The sequence below is a fragment of the Phascolarctos cinereus genome, unplaced genomic scaffold, assembly GCF_003287225.1.
Source record: "Phascolarctos cinereus isolate Bilbo 61053 unplaced genomic scaffold, phaCin_HiC Scaffold_4;HRSCAF=312, whole genome shotgun sequence".
NCBI lineage: Eukaryota > Metazoa > Chordata > Mammalia > Diprotodontia > Phascolarctidae > Phascolarctos > Phascolarctos cinereus.
The window spans coordinates 27,917,944-27,937,466 of NW_027555847.1; the positions used below are offsets into that span (position 1 = coordinate 27,917,944).

At 40.1% G+C, this 19,523-nt stretch overlaps 1 protein-coding gene across 1 annotated transcript in view; it reads left to right on the plus strand.

The window, feature by feature from the left end:
* SYNPR (synaptoporin) overlaps positions 1-17,179 on the plus strand; it is a 376,141-nt gene extending 358,962 nt beyond the window's left edge. Inside the window, exons 5-6 of the mRNA XM_020976405.2 lie at positions 7,800-7,991; positions 16,836-17,179. Coding sequence (XP_020832064.1) covers positions 7,800-7,991; positions 16,836-17,093 — 450 coding nt within the window. The 3' untranslated portion in view covers positions 17,094-17,179. The remainder of the gene's footprint in view (positions 1-7,799; positions 7,992-16,835) is intronic.
* The last annotated feature ends 2,344 nt before the right edge of the window (positions 17,180-19,523 follow it).

Genomic DNA, 19,523 nt, shown 5'->3' on the forward strand with positions numbered 1-19,523 from the left:
ACCCACACACTCACATACATACGTTCACACCTATACACATACTCCCATACATACACACACCTGGCATGCCTTCTTCCCACAGATGCTTTACCACCTCCTGCTATATGACAATACCGTGGCTGAGGGAGATATAAGAGAAGGCTTTGCTCAAAGATGCTTTCCCTACGTCTAGAACCGTAGTGGGACATAATGTGTACACCCCATGGTTCCATAATGGTCACACCTGCTCTAACCTATAAGCAGATAAACAGAAAGCCATGGAGGCAGCCGAGTAAATACAGCATCAGCATTCAATTTCCAGTCATTCCTCTCCTAAAGCCCAGCTTCTGGATTGAAAGTCAAATGTATTTTTAGCCTTTCTGTTTCTTCCTATGGGTTGGAAGGTGACAGCAGGATTATAGCGAAGGCATACGCAGCCAGAGCTGAGGCAACCACAGCACAGAAGAATTTAATCTCTGGTAGGTCAGAAGTGCTACCCTTTACCCATCTGCCAGGGCCTGACAGATGGGCTGATATATGGCAGTGTAACGAGTCTTCAGTTCTCATAAGGCATACGAAAAGCTTGAAAAATAGCAGCTCTTTTCTTGACCTTCTTGCTGTTAATGCAGTTTGCTCACTTGCAGCAGGGGGGTGGGGGGGTGACAGGAGACTATCTTCCTCTAAACAGGTTTTACATAAATGTTAAGGAGCAAGGGGTTTATAGATTTACCAGTGAGCTCCAAAACCACATGTACTTTCTTCATCTCTTCAATTCAATCATCTTTGAAAGAATTTAAACTTGAATTGCTATGTGAAAAGTAATTATCTGTATAACTGACTCCCTTTTAAACAAATTCCAGTAAAATCATAAAAGTTTCAAATTTTTATTTGGGATGGAAAAACATGGACAGTTATATTCTTAACATGGTGCCTTGCCCAAAGGTGGTACTCAATAAAAAATGTTGAATGTAAGTGAGCTGAATCAAAATAAATTGAATTATGGCTATGAGTAGTCATCAGAAGGCCCAGGCTCAGGTCACAGCTCTGCCACTTAGACAGGCTCCCTTAGACAGATTATGGAACTATTCTGGGCTCAGTTTCCTCTCTATAAAATTAGAGGAGTAGATTAAATATTCTCAAAGATCATTTTCAGCTATGTTATTCTAAGATTACAAAGTGTAGGATGGAAATAGGAATATTTTCCCTGAGGTTTTGATAAATTCAATTGAGGACAAATCCATAATGGATTATTAAGGGGAACTAGGTTTATTTTTAGCCTGTCATTAATCACTGACACTGTCAAGAAAAAAAAATGACAGAGTTGGAAAGTACTAAGCAGTCATCTAGCTCAATCCATACCTGAAAATTCATCTCTTATTCTATATCTGCAGCCATTGAGGCCTTTATTTGCAGACTTCTGATAAAGGGAAAATGACTATATTCCATTTCACTTTTAGACAGCTTTCATTCTCAGTAGGTTTTTTTCCATTTTGTTGACCCTAAATTTGCTTCTTTCCATCTGCTGTTCCTAGTTTCACCTTCTGGCATAAAGCACAGCTGGTCCAATCCTTCCCCTGCAGGACAGCCTTTCAGATATTTGAACATGGCCATTATATCCTCCCTAAGTCATCTCTTTTCCAGAACAAATATCCCCAATTCATTCAATTGCTCCTCATATGGCACGAATCCAAGCCCTTCTCAATCCTGGTTGTCCTCTTTCAGACAGTATCTCAATTATTCTTATTCCCTCTAAGAAGTAAAGCACAGGCATAGCCTTCCATAAGGTACCTATTGTGTCCAAGATGGAATCCTAGACTGAAATGGATCTGAGGCTTCACCACGTATGTATGGAACACCTAGCTTCAATTCAATAATTTGATAAGAACTCGGTGTGCATGACGGCTGAATACTGTGCAGCAACAGGCTTGAAGATTAATCTGAGATGCAGCTAAAGCTTTGGCTTTGTATTGGTACAACCTTCCCAACACCCGACCAATGTTCTTCTGAAAAAGACAGCCCACCTGATGGCGTTGATTCACTTTTCTGTGCGTCCACCTTGATGATCCTAAAACCCAGTGGGATTTTTCTGCCTGCCACCCAAACCATGAGTGATCATTTCAGGTTGGAATGCTAATGCTGCTTATATTGGAGAAGATAATGAAGACAAACAGGGAGCCTGAACTGATTTGGGGGCAGGGGCTAAATTTGATGTGCTGGTAAATTAATGGTTTTCTTAGTATGGATTCTCCCTCTGAGGATGCAAGTTGTAAGTCCTTTGACCTCATCCTGTGTCCTCCTTGTCCCTATTCTCTTAGAAGTCCTTCATAGCAGATCTACCCAATGCTCCACCTCTGGCTCATTTAGTTATCTTGGAGGGGGAGGCAATGTATCACTCCCGAAATGCATCAGATATATTTGACTATCTCTCTATTACTAGACCCCCTTCTTCTCAGCTCTTCCAGGCATGTCTTTCATATTGTTTTTCATACACAACTCATCTAGGGTAACATGCTTCATTCAGCCTGCTTACATCCCTTATTTACCTTTCCATGGCCCCAGGGGGTTCTTTATCATTTTAATACTTCCAAGTTCATGGTGTCCTATGATTCATGGATTGTAGAAAGACAGATCATGGAATGGAAGAGCTAGAAGAGACCTTAAGTATCATTTGGTGACCCAGGGATTCTTAATCTGGGGTCCATGAACTTGGTGGGTTTTTTTAGTATTTTAATAACTATATTTAAAATAGTTGATTCCCTTTCTAGTCCTATGTATTTTATTTTATTTATGCATTTTAAAACCCTCAGAAAAGGGATCTAAAGGCTCTACCTGTACAGACTGGGAAAGGGACTCCTGACACAAAGAAAACTAAAAGCCCCTGATCTAGTCCAATCCCATCCTGTTAAAGGTGAAAAACCAAACCCTGAGTTTCTGTAGTATCTTCTGTAGAAAATCTTTCCTGATGCCCTTATTACTTATATCATCAATCATGGATTTAGCTAAAATGAACCTTAGTAGTCATCTGGTCCAACCCTTCATTAAACATGTAAGAAAACTGAAACCCTGAGAGAGGAAGGAATTTGCCCAAAATTATTCTGGGAATAAGTAGCAGAGCTGGGATTTGAACTCAGATCTGGTGACCCCAAATCCAGTATTGAGTCCTCTCTTCTTCTCTAACTGCCGTGTGGCACCTCCCCTTCCCTCCACGGAAGCTTCTTGATACAGGAGTCCTTATCACTTTGGTCCTGGTTTTCCTCGTGCCTGGCACGATGCCTTGTATGTTGTAAGGGCTTACGCAGTGCTTAGTGGATTGTAGTGGAATTCCAGAGGGGTAAGTGTCTTGCAAAAGATTACAAATAAGTGTGAGAAGCAGACCTAGAACCCAGGTAGTGTGACCTCCAGTCTAGTAAGCTTCCCATTATACTATGCTTGACAGCTAGGTGGTGCAGTGCTGGCTATGAAGTCAAGAAGACCTGGATTGAGATCCTATGTGACCCTGGGCAAGTTTTGTAACCTCATTTTCTTCCTCTATAAAATGTAGAGAATAACAGCACCTACTTTTACAGGGTTGTTGTCAGAATCAAGTGAGATAAAACATGTCAGGCACTTCAAACCTTATGGTGCTATATAAATGCTAGTTATTATTACAGTTATATAACATCTAGCAAGAGGCAACATAGAGTGGAGAGAGTTGGATTTGGAGTTAAGAAAACTTAGGCTCCAATCCTGCCTATGACCCATACTAACAGAGTGTATCTTTGATGCCAGGCTATACACTCGACAAGGGCTGAGCTGCTTTGATAGAGGGAGGTGCTTACTAGGAGATTCCTATGCCACTGAAATGTAAGGCTCCCTCTCTTACACACCCCCCAAAATATCATGCAATAAGGTTTGTGTTGCATGGATACATAATTAACTTCCCTATTGGAAACGTCTTCCATCCATAGTGGAATTGTCAAATGGCCACCAATGTGTCCATTTTTGCACAACAATCATAAAATCACTTGCATCAGCAGTAGCTGGACAGAAGATGCATAAAGAGGTTTAGGACACTCTGCTGTTTGCAAGAAAGAAAGAAAATATGCATGAGACCTCAGGACTGCAGTTGCACAACCACAAATCAATGGATAAACTGTTCAGGAAAGACAGCAGCAAATGAAAAGTGCAGTTTGTCTATCTGAATCAAATTTAACTGGAGGACAAAAGAAATTAAATCCTACAGCAGTTCTCAAAGCATCAACAGGGCCACTCAACCATAAAAAGACAAGATGAATTATTACCCAGTTCCTTTGTAAATAAAGGAATCTTGGTGTCATCTACCTCTTTCCCCCCTGGCAAAAGCCAGATTAATTGACAATGCAAGCAGTAATATTTCTTAACAGTGATAAAACAAATTTAAGATTCTGTGAGCTATCTCCCAAATTAATAACATTGAGAAACATGTAATCTTAGCATCTGGATGGGGTCACAAAATTGGCTGCCTGAATCCTGCTAACCTCCAGAAGGAAAATAATGAATATATTTGGAAAGTTAAGCCCAGATACAGATGGTATTGGGAAAAAATGCTCAGCCCGATTTCCATCTCCCTTCCCATCTCCACATGTCTTTTCCCTACTCAGATTTCCAGCTGAGTTCAAAGACAACTTGGCTTCCAGAGGAGATGTGCTGATTTACACAGGGGGATAAGTAGGAGGTCCCCAATGTTTTGGTTGGATGAATGAATTTCAAGAAATGAGATGTTATAGGAGTATGGGCAGTTTCATGATGGGATTTTCCAAACAAGCAATATGTAAATGAGAGCAGCTGGTACCAACAGTCCCTTGGCTTATTAATCAATGTATAATCTAACCCCCCAAAAAAAAATCACAGTCGTTTTTTCCAAAGTATAATCTAAGTATCTAAATCCAAAACTCTAGGGTGGCTGTGATTTAGCTTCAATTGCTCAGTCTTTCAAATCTCAATTTTTCCACCATAAAATGGGATGAGAGAGAATATGGATAGTGGATAGGAGGCTGCCCTTGAAATCAGGAAGGAAGGAAGGAAGGAAGGAAGGAAGGAAGGAAGGAAGGAAGGAAGGAAGGAAGGAAGGAAGGAAGGAAAGGGATTAAGTGATTACTATGTATCAGGGCAACTAAATGGAACAGTGCATAGAGTGCTGGAGCCTGGAATCAGGAAGACTCATCTTCCTAAGTTAAAATCTGGTCTCAACAGATGTGTGACCCTGGGCAAGTCACTTCACCCTGTTTGCCTCAGTTTCCTTGTCTGTAAAATGAGCTAGAGAAGGAAATGGCAAGCCACTCTAGTGTCTTTGCAACAAAAACCCAAAGCGGGGTCATGAAGAGTTAAACATGACTGAAAAATGACTGAACAACAACAACAGTATGTCAGGCATTGTACTAAGTGACACAGTGAATATACTATGGAAGGTTGTAACTACTTCGTGTTTTGTGGGGGATGATGGTCATTAGGAAAGTGTCTAGAGAAAGCAATCCAGATTGGAGAAATGGCTCAAGTTCATCCAAGCAAGTGAAAACATCTCTGCCCTAAGGAGCCTACATTTTAGTAAGGAAAGACAACCTACACGAGGGTGATGGGTAGGGAGGAGTATTTTGAACACAGAAGTCACAGGGATAGTGATTGAAAGCATTGAACAATTGATTAGTGAACCTTTCCAAAAATTGTAGTGTTGATTTTATCACTCTTCTCAGCTAGAACTGGAAAGCGAGGGGAGATTCTGGAGGAAATGGCACCTGAGTTGGGGATTGAAATCATGAAAATAATAATTCCAGAATAAAAATTGTGAGGAGAACAGGTTCCAGGCATGGTAGATACTAGAGCTGCCCTAGGATGAGATCAAGGCACTGCCTGAACATTACATCCATTTGTAACTCCCCAGGCTGGGAATTGACAGCCTGGACTTGGCAGATCAAAACTCAGAAACCCAGGGGATTTAAATAACTCGCCTAGATTCACTAGTTACAAACTAGTCTACTGGATATTCACCACACATGGCATTCCATCTCCATGTCTTTGCATCAACGATTCCCTCCTGTCTGGAATGCTGCCCTTCACCTCCATTTCTTGATACTCCTAAGTACCTTCCGGGTTTAGTTCAAATGCTGCTCATTATAGGAGGACTTTCCTGATATGCCCAGCTGTTAAGGCTTTGCTCCTCCCATTATTTTATAATTGTTATTCTTAACATCATTGTAATAGCTACGTTTATTGAGTCTTTTGCCGTCGCATGAGGTTTTCCTATGTCACCTCACTTGATGCTAACAACAACCTTGTAAGGTCGGTGCTATTATTATCCTTATTTTGTAGTTAAGGAAACTGAGATTGAATGAGATTATGCAAGTTACCCAGGATCACACAGCTAAGAAGTGTGGGAGGTAGGATTCAAACTTAGATCGGCAGGACTCCAAGGCTGGTATTCTCTTCACTCCATTAACATATCTACCTTAGATATAAATAAAAAATAGAATATCAGCTCCTTAAGGGCAAGGACTATCTTTTTGTCTTTGTATCCCGGTACACAGTGCCTGGCAGTTGGAAGGCCCCTTACAGAAGCATATGATTGACTTCTCTATGTTTTTGTTTCTCTCCAGTACCACGTAAGCTTCTGAAGGTCAGAGACTGTTTTCCCTTTTTTGTTTGAATCCCCACCTCTAGCATGGTGCCAGGAACATAAGGATGTACTTTTAAAGGTGAATTTAATGGAAGGGAAAACTGGATCTCCTTGTTTAGACCCTCTAAGCCTAAATTGAAATGCTTCTGATTCATCTCTGCATCTTAGATTCATGTTAATTGACTCTTCAAAATATTGTTTCATCTCTATGTTTTATTATATGGTCATGGAGTCTTTGGGAATACATGTTTTTTCACCTTAAAGTCTTCTTGTCACAGACACAGATTTTTTTTTCAGGATATTCAAACCTTAAAATTTCTGGTTTTGATTAAGAATGAAGAACTGTCTAAACTTGCACAGATGTTTTGTTTTCTCTTCTTTCTCCTTGAATTTGTATTCTTAGCACTTAGCACGGTACTAGGCACACAAGAAGCACTTAATAAATACTTGTTCACTGGCCTAAATAGTGCCAAATGAAGATGCAGTCAATCTGAAATGGATTTAGAAAGTTGGAAGAACATGGGGCAATATTAAATACAGCACAGTTTCTGTGGTCCTACTCAGCACTGAAAAGAAAACTCAAACCTTGGCCATCTCACTTAGATTCTTCCTAGCCAGTCTCCCTCTATTTGTTAAAAGTTCACAGGTAATAAAAAGAAGTCAGCATTTCCTCTGGCTCTCCTAGAAAAAAAGAAGGAAACTCTCTTTTGGCAAAGCTAGTTGTAGAAAAGAGCCACTTGGTTCAGTAGGAGAGGGGAAAACAATCCCCATTATCCTATATAGTTCATTTTCCCTTCCCTTCATCTTTAAGTACTGTACTTAGCTCTTTTGAATATTTCTTTCAGAAATTTGAAAGGGCACCAAAACTCTGACATAGCTAAATAAATCTACCAAACTATGATATATGACAATATTAGAGTTAGTCTATGAAAATTGACAGGATCAAGGCTCCCACCCAGACAACCACCATGCTTTGTAATTCCATTCGGCAACCACAGTTAAGTGTGGGATACAGAACTCAATTGATTTACATTTCTCCTTGATGGAAAGTATTCATTGCTTTCTGAACATAGTAGATGCTGTAGGTCACAAGAATTTATTAAGTGCTTACTCTGTGGACCAAGACATGTTTGTTTAAATACCTTTCTCTTTTTCCCTATAAACCATTTTTCTCCTCCTATGATTCCTATAGGACTTCATCGTCACAGTAGTCTTCTCCTTTCTGTGGCTGGTTGGCTCATCGGCTTGGGCAAAAGGACTGTCTGACGTCAAGGTGGCAACAGACCCAAAAGAAGTTTTGTTACTGCTGTCGGCTTGTAAACAACAGTCCAACAGGTGCATGGCTGTCCACAGCCCCATTATGTCGAGCTTAAATACTTCTGTGGTAAGTACATTTCTTTATATGCATGAGCCTGGGTTCTTTGTTTGCATCCAATCAAGAACTGCCACTATCTCCAAAAACTTGCAGAAATTCTGTTTCCAAAATTAGGTCAATCAGAAAGTTGACATTTCATTCCATGAAGAAGATTAATCTGTGGACTTTCAAGTTTCATATGGTCAGAGTCTGAGGACTTTAATATATCCAATTATGGAGTCCTTAATAAGAACCCAGCAGGTATTAACAACTGCTTGGATGAGAATCAAGCCTAAGTTTTCTCCCAGAGCTGGACATAAAATGTGAATGCTGACTGAGGTCCACAGCTGGCAAAAGTTGAAAGAAATATCTGAAGGCATAGAAATTGGCTGCGAACAAAATAGTGTTCAAACCATACTTATTTAGAACCTACCCAATTGATTGCCTAGAGAAAAGTTCTCAGAACTGCTGGGGTGCTGAAAAGAATACATGGAATATTTAAACACACACACACACACACACACACAAGTAGAGTTATAATAATTTTTAACCTTTTTTCCTGCTTATGATAATTGCAAGATTTACTTGGAAAAGTAGCCATTGAATAAAATTATAGGGCCTTAGAGCTAGAAGGGAACTAAAGGTGAGATAATAAAACCCTTTTGTTTTATAAATGAGGAAACTGAGGCAGAGAAAGAGGAAGTGACTTGCTCAAGGTGGCATAACTCTTGGAATTGGTATTTAAACTCAAGGCAATCAATTGTAAGTCCAGTACTTTTCCCACTATACTAAGTCCTATGTAATCCAGGGAAACTAGAGAGTGAAGCCATGAGTTCCAGTTAGGATGCTATGGTCAGATAGAATCAACAAACAATGACTCTCAGACTAAGAGTATCAAGAATTTAACAGGAACATAAAGTCAACATTTTGGTTTCCAAATACCAGTTTCTAACTAATTTTTGTTAGTTGTAGGAATTAATCATGTCTATAAAGACAGAACCAGAGGTGGGGAGCCTGTGGCCCTGAGGCCACATGTGGCCATCAAGGTCCTCAAGTGCAGCCCTTTGAATGAATACAAACTTTACAGAACAAATAAGGATTTTTTGGATTTTTTTTGCCATTTCCTTTTCCAAGTTATTTTACAGATGAGGAAACTGAGGCAAACAGGATTAAGTGACTTGTGCAGCTAGTAAGTATCTGAGACTGGATTTGAACACAGGTCTTCCTAATCCAAGTCTGGTACTCTATCCACTGTATCACGCAGCTGCACCTAACTAGAATTAAGAGAGATTAGTAAAGGCTTCCTGTAGAGTGCAGGATTTTAGGTGTGATTTAAAGGAAGTCAGGGAAGCCAGCAATCAGGGATAAGGAGGGAGAGTATTCTAGTAAAAATGCCCAGAGTTGGGAGGTGGACGGTTTTGTTTGAGAAACTAGATCAAAGAGTCCATGGGGACTTGGGAGGTGGCCAGTGTAAAAAGATTGGAAAGGTGGGGTAGGGGCAGCTAGGTGGCGCAGTGGACAGAGTCAGAAGGACCTGAGTTCAAATCCAGTCTCAGACCAACCACTTGACACTTACTAGCTGTGTGACCCTGGGCAAGTCACTTAACCCCAATTAACTAATTTTAAAAAAAAAAGACTGGAAAGGTGGGGAGGGTCAGGTTATGAAGAACTTTGAAAAGAAATTGGGACTTCAGAAGATAGAAGTGAAGATGAGGTGCATTCCAGCCATGGAGAACAGTCTAGGCAAAAGACAGATGGGAGATAGAATGTCATGAACAGGGCACAGAGAGTAAGCTAGTTAAGTCTAGAAGAGTGTGTGAGGGGAACTGAGATGTAATCAGACCTCCAATTAGGAGAGGGAGCTCAGATCCATAATTGCTTATTGGTTTGTTTTTGTTTTTCATCCTGGGCAGAGACTAGGAGGGGCTGTCTTCTGACCCTTGTCTGAGCCTAGAGGCCAAGTTTCCTGGCGGTGATAAGCAAGGATGGCAAAGAAAGGAAGAAAAGGCCTGTGCCTAGGCCCTGAAACTGGTCCAGACTTGGTGACCAGGTGGCTTTGACACCAAGGTCAGGGCCAGGAGGGGCCAGAGGCTGGAGGAGAAGAGACCTATCTTGGGTCCTCCCCGGTTGTAGAGTCCAAAATGCAGTCTGCAGTATAGCAAAGCTACAAAAGTTCAGCAGGATTTCTGGAAGGAACAACCTTCTTGAACAGCCCCTAAAAATAATTATCATTGCTTCAAGGTTATGTTCCTACAGCATTCTAGAATTCAATGTGCGGATGCATTGAAGAAGGAAAAAAAGTTCCAAAACAATTTTCAGTGATTTGACTGCAAATGCTGTGTCTGGGAGATAGTCGCTATGGTGATAAATTATGTATTAAGGTTGACAATCATTTTCATTTATCCCTGACCACACCAGTGGACAATAACTTCAAGGGGGCCGTTAAAAAGCTATCGCCTTGCTTACAGATTGCTCTAATGCACAGTATGTAAAGGTGCCCGTGGCATCCAACCCTAGGCCTTGAAATCTATGAAAGGTAAAATAAAGTGTTGGATCTTTTTCTCTCAGAAGTCATCATGGAAAATTTGAGGATTTCTTTTTCTCTTTAAAAACACATATACACAGGAATCTTTCAATAAACAAGAAAAGCTATGGCCTTCAACAGAGTCCTTTTAAAATCCACTTCTAATATCTCTAATCAATTCATAACGGGTGGGAATTGAGAGAGGCCCATACCCAGGGTAGGGCAAATGGAGCTCAGTAAGGCATCAGAATTTAGAGGGCAGAAAAATATAAAACATTCATACCTTCAACATTGTAGAGTCAAGAAGACCCGAGTTTTAATCCTGCTTCAAATACTTACCAGATGTGGGATCTTGGGCAAATCACTTAATCTTACTCAGCCTCAGTTTCCTCATCTGTAAAATGGAGATAAGAATAGTAACTACACCCCAAGGTTGTTGTGAGGATCAAATAAGATAATATAAAAGCACTTTGTAAATCTTAAAGTGTTATAAAAATGTTAGCTTTTAGTACTATTCGCGCTTGCTGTATTATTTCCATTTTATGAAATTCTAATTTCATGTGACAGCACAATTGATGCTACTTGCCCAGAGTGATTCTAGGAAGAGCTCCCTCTCCTAATCGGAGGTCTGATTACATCTCATCTGATTACATCACTTGGTATGATGGATAGAATGTTGAACTTGAAATCAGAAAGATCTGAATTCAAATCCCAGTTCACAGACTTATTAGACGCGTGACCCTCGGGAAATCACTTATCCTTTCTCAGCCTCAGTTACCTTATCTGTAAAATGATAGCCTCAGTTTCCCAGATTTGTGAAGGATCAAATGAGATAGCTTATGTAAAGCGCTTTCGCAAACATTGAAATTCTATTTAAATGTTAGCTCTTAGCTGTTATTCTTTCTACTTTCCCCAAAGGCCAAAATTTCCAGTTATAGTTCCAATAGGAGATCGGGGTGGGATGGGGAGGGGAGAAGCAAATCTATTCTCCACAATCATGTAGTAAATGGCCAGTAGACTAATCATGAGATTTATAGAGAAGGGCATACATATTCCTTACATGTTCCTTATGCAGATGGTTTATTCAGGTAATATACTAATCAGACAATGAGTTCCTCCATTGAACTGTGATCTCCTTGAGGTCAGGGACCATGTTTTTGCCTTTCTTTGTATCCTCATCATATAGCTCAGTACTTAATAAATCTTTATTAACTGATTGACTAATCATTGTTTCCTAGTAGAAAATGCTTTTACATCAGTCATTTTACGTTAGGCGCTGAGTTAAGTAGATGTAGTGTTGTTATTCCTGTCACAAATGAGGAAATGGACAGTAACCGATTGATTAATCGCATGACTCATCAGCAGTAAAACCTGAACTAGAACCCAAATCTTAGAACTTCTAGCCCAGTGCTTTTTCCATCTGACCTCAGACACCCAATATACATGACCTGTAGAACAAATACCTCATGTTTTTGACTTAACTTTTTTTTTAACTCCTCTTAGCTGGAATATATGAAGTAGCAATCAGCATGATGGATTCAGAGGTGGACTGACAGTCTAGAAGACTTCATTTCAAGTTCTATTGCAGGCACTTATTAATTGTGCTAATTTCTCTGTGCCTCAATTTCCACCTCTGAAAAATGAGGATAAAAATAGAGCCTACCTTAGAGGCTGTTGTATCAAATGAAATAATATATGTAAAACTTTCTTGCAAACTTTAAAGTCATATCAAGCAACAAGCATTTATTAAGTCCCTACTATGGGGGAGGCCAGGAGTGGGGAACCTGCAGCCTCGAGGTCACATGTGGCCTTCTAGGTCCTTGGGTCCAAGTTTAATGGAACAGATCCTTTTGTGAAGGAGATTTGTTCTGTGAAGTTTGGATTCAGTCAAAGGACTGCACTTGAGGACCTAGAGGGCCACAGGTTCCCCACCTCTGCCAATGTGCTAGCCACTAGGGATACAGAGAAGAAACAATCCCTAGTCTCAAAGAACATATATTTTACTATTAGTAGTCAGAGTAATCACAGGACAGTAAGATATAACTATCAGAAATTTCTGCTTAAATGACCAGATTTTGGGTAAAGTTTGAGTACACACACACACACACACACACACACACACACACACACACACATACACACATATCAGACAAAATAGGGGAAAGCTTAGGGATTTAGGAAATGTCAGGTATATAGCTGCTGGCTTTGTTATTATTTAGTCATCTCAGTTGTATTTGACTCTTCATGACCTGATTCCATTTGGAGTTTTCTTGGCAAAGATACTGGAGTGGTTTTCCATTTCCTTCTGCAGCTCATTTGACAGATGAGGAAACTGAGGCAAACAGGATTAAGTGACTTGCCCAAGGTCATACAGCTTGTAAGTGTCTGAGGCCAGATTTGAACTCACAAAGATGAGTCTTCCTGACTCCAAGCCCAGATTAGAGCCGGCTGTCCACCAAACCACCTAGATGCTGAAGCTGTCTTACAAGCAGTGCATAAAAGTAGGAATAACCTACAATAATCCTTGTTAGTCTGTTCTTTTATACTGGGTGGGGTGATTGAATTGCTTGTTTGGGGGACTGAGAAACAAGAGAGCCAGAGATCTCTTTATACAGAGAGAAACAACCAAGCTCTTTTACCCTAATAATCTCGATGTGCCCAAATGAGCATCCTTGAGTCATTTTTCCCATTCTTCCTAAAATAATATCCCTTGTGTTAATGGGAAAATGTAGCAGTTGCCAATTAACCTGGTTGATTAATTTATTTGGTGTCTTCCCCATTAGAATGTAAAGTCCTTTGTAGGAAAAATTGTTTTTCTTTGTATTAGTAGTTTCACACCCGGCTCAGTGCTGGATGCATCATTTCATGGGTGGTTAATAAATGCTTACGTATTAAGTGATTGATTGATTGTTTAAGGCATACTAGAGTGTCCTCTGGAGGGCAAAGAGACTACAATAATAATAGCAACTGACATTATGTGGCATTTTAAGGGTACTTCTTTCCTCTACAATAACCCTGGGAAAAGGAGAGTATAAGGACCAGGGGAAACTGAGGCTGAGAGAGATCTTGATATATCTGGAGGAAGTATCAGAATCAGGATTCAAACGCAGAACCCAGAATTCTTCAGAATGTCAACCTAATACTGAGTCATCATCAGCACCTAGAACAGCATCTTGCCCAAAATTAGTCCTTAATAAATGTTTATTAGTTGGTTGGATACATACAAATGATATGAATAACCCAACCAATATCTAGAAGCTAAATCGCTGTGCTGTGTTTTTCATTTTGATTGGTGACATTGAATAGGTCAATTTAATTCAACATCTATTTATTAAATGGTATTTTATGCAAAGTACAATGCTGGATACCATGGGCACTGAGACCGAAACAGAAAAGGAAAGGAAAGGAAAGGAAAGGAAAGGAAAGGAAAGGAAAGGAAAGGAAAGGAAAGGAAAGGAAAGGAAAGGAAAGGAAAGGAAAGGAAAGGAAAGGAAAGGAAAGGAAAGGAAAGGAAAGGAAAGGAAAGGAAAGGAAAGGAAAGGAAAAGGAAAGGAAAGGAAAGGAAAGAAAAGAAAAGGAAAGAAAAGAAAAGAAAAGAAAAGAAAAGAAAAGAAAAGAAAAGAAAAGAAAAGAAAAGAAAAGAAAAGAAAAGAAAAGAAAAGAAAAGGAAAGGAAAGGAAAGGAAAGGAAACCTCATCCTCAAAGAGTTCACTTTCTAATGGGAGGGAAATTAATAAGTTCATGCAAAGTAATTATTTCAGAACTTAGAACACTGAAAACTGGGCTGGGGCTGGTCAAGAAAGGTTTCCTGTAGGAAGTAGCATTGGACATGAACCCTGAAGAAAGCTAGGTATTCCTAGAAGTGAGTGAGGGGGGAGAGCATTCCAGGCATAGGGAGAGATAGGTAAGCATTTGCAGAAACTTGTGGGTAGGAGGTAGCATTACTAGCATGTACAGGGTACAACATATAGGCTCAGTTGGCTGGAACGTGGAGTAGATGAGGAGTCAGGTGAAATCACTCTAGAAATATAGAGGTCAGTGAAGATTGTGAATAACTTTCAATGCCAGAATTTATATTTTATCCTAGGGATAACAAGTTACCACTGAGACTAGTGAGCAGAGAAAATGACAGATTGCTTCTGAATTTTAAAAATAGCAATTTGGCAGCTGAGTGATGGATGTACTGGAGAATGGAGAGTCTGGGGGTAAAGTGACCAATTAGCAGGTTATTGCAATGGGTCAGGCAAGGGGCGATAAAGTCTTCGATGAGGGTGGTGGCTACGTGAGTTTTTTCTAAGGTCCAAATGTCCATCCCCATCATTTTCTGTTTCATTTATATGTTCTTCTAGAGATCTGTTTGGGTAAGGGAATGAGAAATGATAGATGGATCCATAAAGCCTCAAAAGGAGACTTTTATCCTCCTATTTCCCTGTGCCTTACTCATGAAGTAACTCTTCACATACTGAAAAAAGAATGGGAAATAAGGTGTTTGTTTTCAACCCAACTTAGGAAACAGTTTGTTGGCTCCTAGCAGAACACTGAGCACATGACTAGGGCTGGAGAGAAGTGGCACCCACCTTCTAAATCACTAACACCCTCCTAGGAAGAACAAGAGTTTCCATCTAGATCTCACATATTTGTAGTTTCCTTATGAACCATTTTATGCTCTTAGGAGACCTGAACCTTATTCACCAAGGAAGGGGTCCAGGCCACTGCCTAAAAGCTCTTTGATTCTAAGCTGAATAAAAATTGGGCCATAATAACTGTATTATTGTTGGGGAGAGAGAGAGAGAGAGAGAGAGAGAGAGAGAGAGAGAGAGAGAGAGAGAGAGAGAGAGAGAAGAGAGAGGGAGAGAAGGAGAGAGAGAGGGAGGAAGAGAGAGGAGAGGAGGAGAGACAGAGAGAAGGGAAAAGAGACAGGGAGGAAGAGAGAGGGGGGGGAGAGACAGAGAGACAGAGAGAGACAGAAAGAGAGAGACAGAGACAAAGACGGAGAGACACTGAGAGAGAGAGAGAGATTTGATTGTATTAGGATAACAAGCAGCCTGACAGAATGAATAGAGAGCCAGGTCCCATGGTCACAAAGACCTGGGCTCAAACTCTCATCCCTCAATGCCTATAGACAACTTTCCAACACTGTTAATTGCAGAACAGTAGTCTACCTACATTGGTAGAGGGACTTTCATCATCAGCAGTTTCTTACATCAATGAAATCATAGGTCCTGTCCAAAGCAATAATGATAAGAATATCCCTGGTAGAGAAAGAATGGAAATTATCAGTCAATAAGAAATTATTAAGACTTACTGTGTGCCAAGCACAGAGCTAGAGCCTGAAGATATAAAGAAAGCAGAGGGACTCAAGGAGCTGCCATTCTACTGGAAAGATTAGAAAATGTTCCCAGAGAAGTAAACATATATACAAACTATATCCTCAGTAATGAGTATGGAGGGCAGGATTAATCTCTGGGGTGGGGGTGGATCAGGAAAGTCTTCTAAAGGAGGTAGCATTGGAGCTCAGCCTTGAAGCTTCCAGGAGGTGGAAGTGGAGGAAGGATGCCAACATCTCAATCATGAGTCCTTCTGTCTATGCGAAGACACAGAGAAGGGACATCCAGTATCCATATTCAAGGAACAAACAGCAAGCAGAAAATAAATTGTAACGAGAGCAGATTGAAGATAATGAGCAGATACCAAAATTAAAATAATGATGCCAAAATTAAATTCCAATGATAAAAGGTAGGGTGAAAAGGTCATGTAGCTATGGGCCAGAGCCCTGGGTTCTAATCCCAGCTGTGTCTCTAACAAGCTGAGTGACTCTGGGGAGTCAATTGATCTCAATTTCCTCATCTGTAAAAGAAGCCAATTGAATCAAATGATCACTGGGTCCCTTGCAGCACTATACTGTTATGAGCTGAAATTCTTTTTGAGGTAGATTTAACAATATTTGGAGTCTATAAAAAGAGAGTATGCATGATTCTATAACATGTCCTTTTGTGTTGAAGGGACATCTTCCAGAGACCAATTTTTATATAATTTCTGCTCCTTTGCTTTTCTCTTGGATTCTTTGGGTATGTACCGGATTGTATCATGCATTTATAGTTGGGAAGTGGCCTTAGAGAATAGTCTAATCCAACCACCTCATCTTTACAGAAGAAGAGACTGAGGCACAGAGAAGTAAAAGTGGGTTGCTCAGGGTCCCACAAGAAGGAAGTGGCAGAGCCAGTATTTGAACCCAGGTTCTCTGACCCCAGATCTAGGGTCATTGCACTATATTGTCTCTCCAGGTGGAAACTTTGAGCTTTCAATCTTCAAAGGCATCCCAGTAATATGATATTCTCCCTCTCCTTCAGGTCTTTGGCTTCTTGAATTTTGTTCTCTGGGCAGGCAACATTTGGTTTGTTTTCAAGGAGACTGGATGGCATTCTTCAGGCCAGAGGCATCTCTCCGAGTCGATGGAGAAACAGTCCAGTAGCTACGGCCATGGAGGATACAACCGAGACAGCTATGGGCCAAGTGGTGGGTATAACCAGCCGGCAAATCTGGGGCAACCTGCTGAGGAATTTGGTCAGCAGCCTAGTGGCCCCACTTCCTTTTCCAATCAGATTTAACATGGCAGAGTCTGATTTCCTATGGAGACCGTTTACCATGATCCAATTCAATGGCACAAGGATTTTCTTTTTATTAAGAGCTAGAATCAAATATTAACATAGAAAGTGTTTAATGCAAATCAGGGCTCTGTAGCTCTCATTAAACAAGGAAGGCCCTAGGTTGTGATAAAAGGTACTTTGAGACTAGTCGAGATGATCTATTATTTAGCATAGGTGGCTAATTGGACAGTGTCTTCTTATATGTACAGATAATTTTACAGTAGTTTTGTATGTGTACCAAGGTAGTAGAAGTATTTTGTAGCCCAAAGTCTTGAGTCTGTCATATTTGGAACATGAAATAGTATTAAGTTTTCTTATCCACTTCAATGGGAAACAAAATTTTAATATAATTTCTAAGCGATGACTTGGTGTGAACCACAAAATGCATGCTATATTACTACTAAGTTTACAACACTGCCGGTCTGTGAATTTTTGTAAGTTATTTTAGATAACTATACCTTTTAGTTTCCTTTGATGATAACATTTAGTGCATGAATTGGCATTTTCTCTCAAACTGAATGTTTGAACTGTGTTTATGGAAACTTCCCAATTGCACCCTGACTCTACTAATTGTATATTTATGGAAATCGACTGCCTGTTGTGTGTATTTTGTGAATTTGGCTCTCTGGTTCTAATCGACTTCTTGAAGCATTGTAATAAAGCTATGTTCCCAGCTAAGGGGCATTTGAGAGTATGTACTGTCATTGCCCAATATGTATACCCTTTCTGTAAACTCAGTAGTTTTTGCCCATTGTAATGTGCACTGGCTTTTTTGTGAATTTTTTCATGTGAGTCATGGATGATAAGGACCAAGTAGTCTGTGATTCCTTAATTCAGGAGGTATTTCTGTCAATAGGTTGATGGAGGTGAAGATTGCCAGTAACCCTGGTAAAGAATAGGTCTCCCTGGACTGTGTGTGATATTGTAAAGTACTCATGACTCCCAGGACTAGCTATACTTTAATATGATTGTTCTACCTAGCTAGCTGTCAAAAATTCCCAAGTTTCACTACTCTTCTCCAATGAACAGTTCTTGCTTGGGCATTATTCATAGATTAGAGATGTCAGTAGCAACACTTTTTTTTTTTGATGAGCTATTCTCCTTTGCAAAAAGAATGACTCACAATGTCTCCTTTTGCCTCGTTCATGACCATGAATGTGGCAATCTCCATCTCTGGGTTCTAAATCATTTGGAAACCCAGAACAAAACAAGATTAGCGAAAGCAAGTATCTACATTCCTACATAAGAGTGTTACCAAGATATATTATCAATGTATGGTCTGTAATGTTGGAAGCATTTTAATCATGTTGCATCTTATATAATAATTGTAACCAATTTCTGGCTACTTGGTGGATGAATCAATATTGTGATATCAATTTGACTCTAATAAAGTGATTGCATACAAATCTATTGAAATCAAATGATTCCTTCCTTCTCTGATGAAAATGTTCTGGCAAAATGCCCACTGTTCCCAGTCTTTTGGCATCATCTTAGCTCATTGGCCAGTTAACAAGCATCACTTAAACATTTACTTTGTGCCCAGCACTGTGCTACATGATGGGGTTTCAAAGAAATGCTTGTAACACACTTTGATGAGAAAATGGGTCCACTGGTCTAATAGCCCTTTTTCTTTATTACCTCAGACGTGGTATTGCTTGGCAGTGGGATGCTTCCCTAACCTCCCTCCAGTGCCTTGCTCCCACTGTGAGTGGCTAATTTCAATTTCTTTCTACTTGCATTGTTCAAGTGGAAAGAAGCCTGCTGTTTTGCACTCCCCCAGGTGCACCAGGTCCAATAACCTGCAGTTATGTTTTACCAGATTTCTTTTTACAAAAGAACATTCTGGATTTCGACCAATGAAAAGCAGTGGCTGGCTATGTCAAGGGAAAATAACAATTCTGTATTTTATGGGATGCTTGCTAAAAGGAATTATAATCCAGCTGGGTTTTTTTTTCTTATCTGGGATTATACTTTCAATTTCAAGAGGAAAAAGTAAATCCTGGCTAAAGAAAGTCAATCAGTGTCTCTCACAAGGTGTGGCAACTCGGTGTATATTAAAATTTGCTTTGACATCACTTGACTCAAGAGAGGCAAGTGTACTGGATTTAGAGTGGGTTTAAGGAACGCACGGGTTAAAATCTTGACTCTGATATCAGAGATCCAACTTTAGAGGCGAAAGGGACCTCAAAGATCATCCAACCAACAGCTTCATTTTACAAGAGAAACTGAGTCCCATAGAGGTTAAAAGATTGGCCCAGCATCGGGATTCAAATTTAGACCCTCTACCTCTCAACTGAGTGATACTTCCACCATACTACTATGTGATTGAGTCAGTAAATTAACCCCTCAGAGCTTCAGGCAACTCTGTAAGGCTTACCTACTAAAGTTATA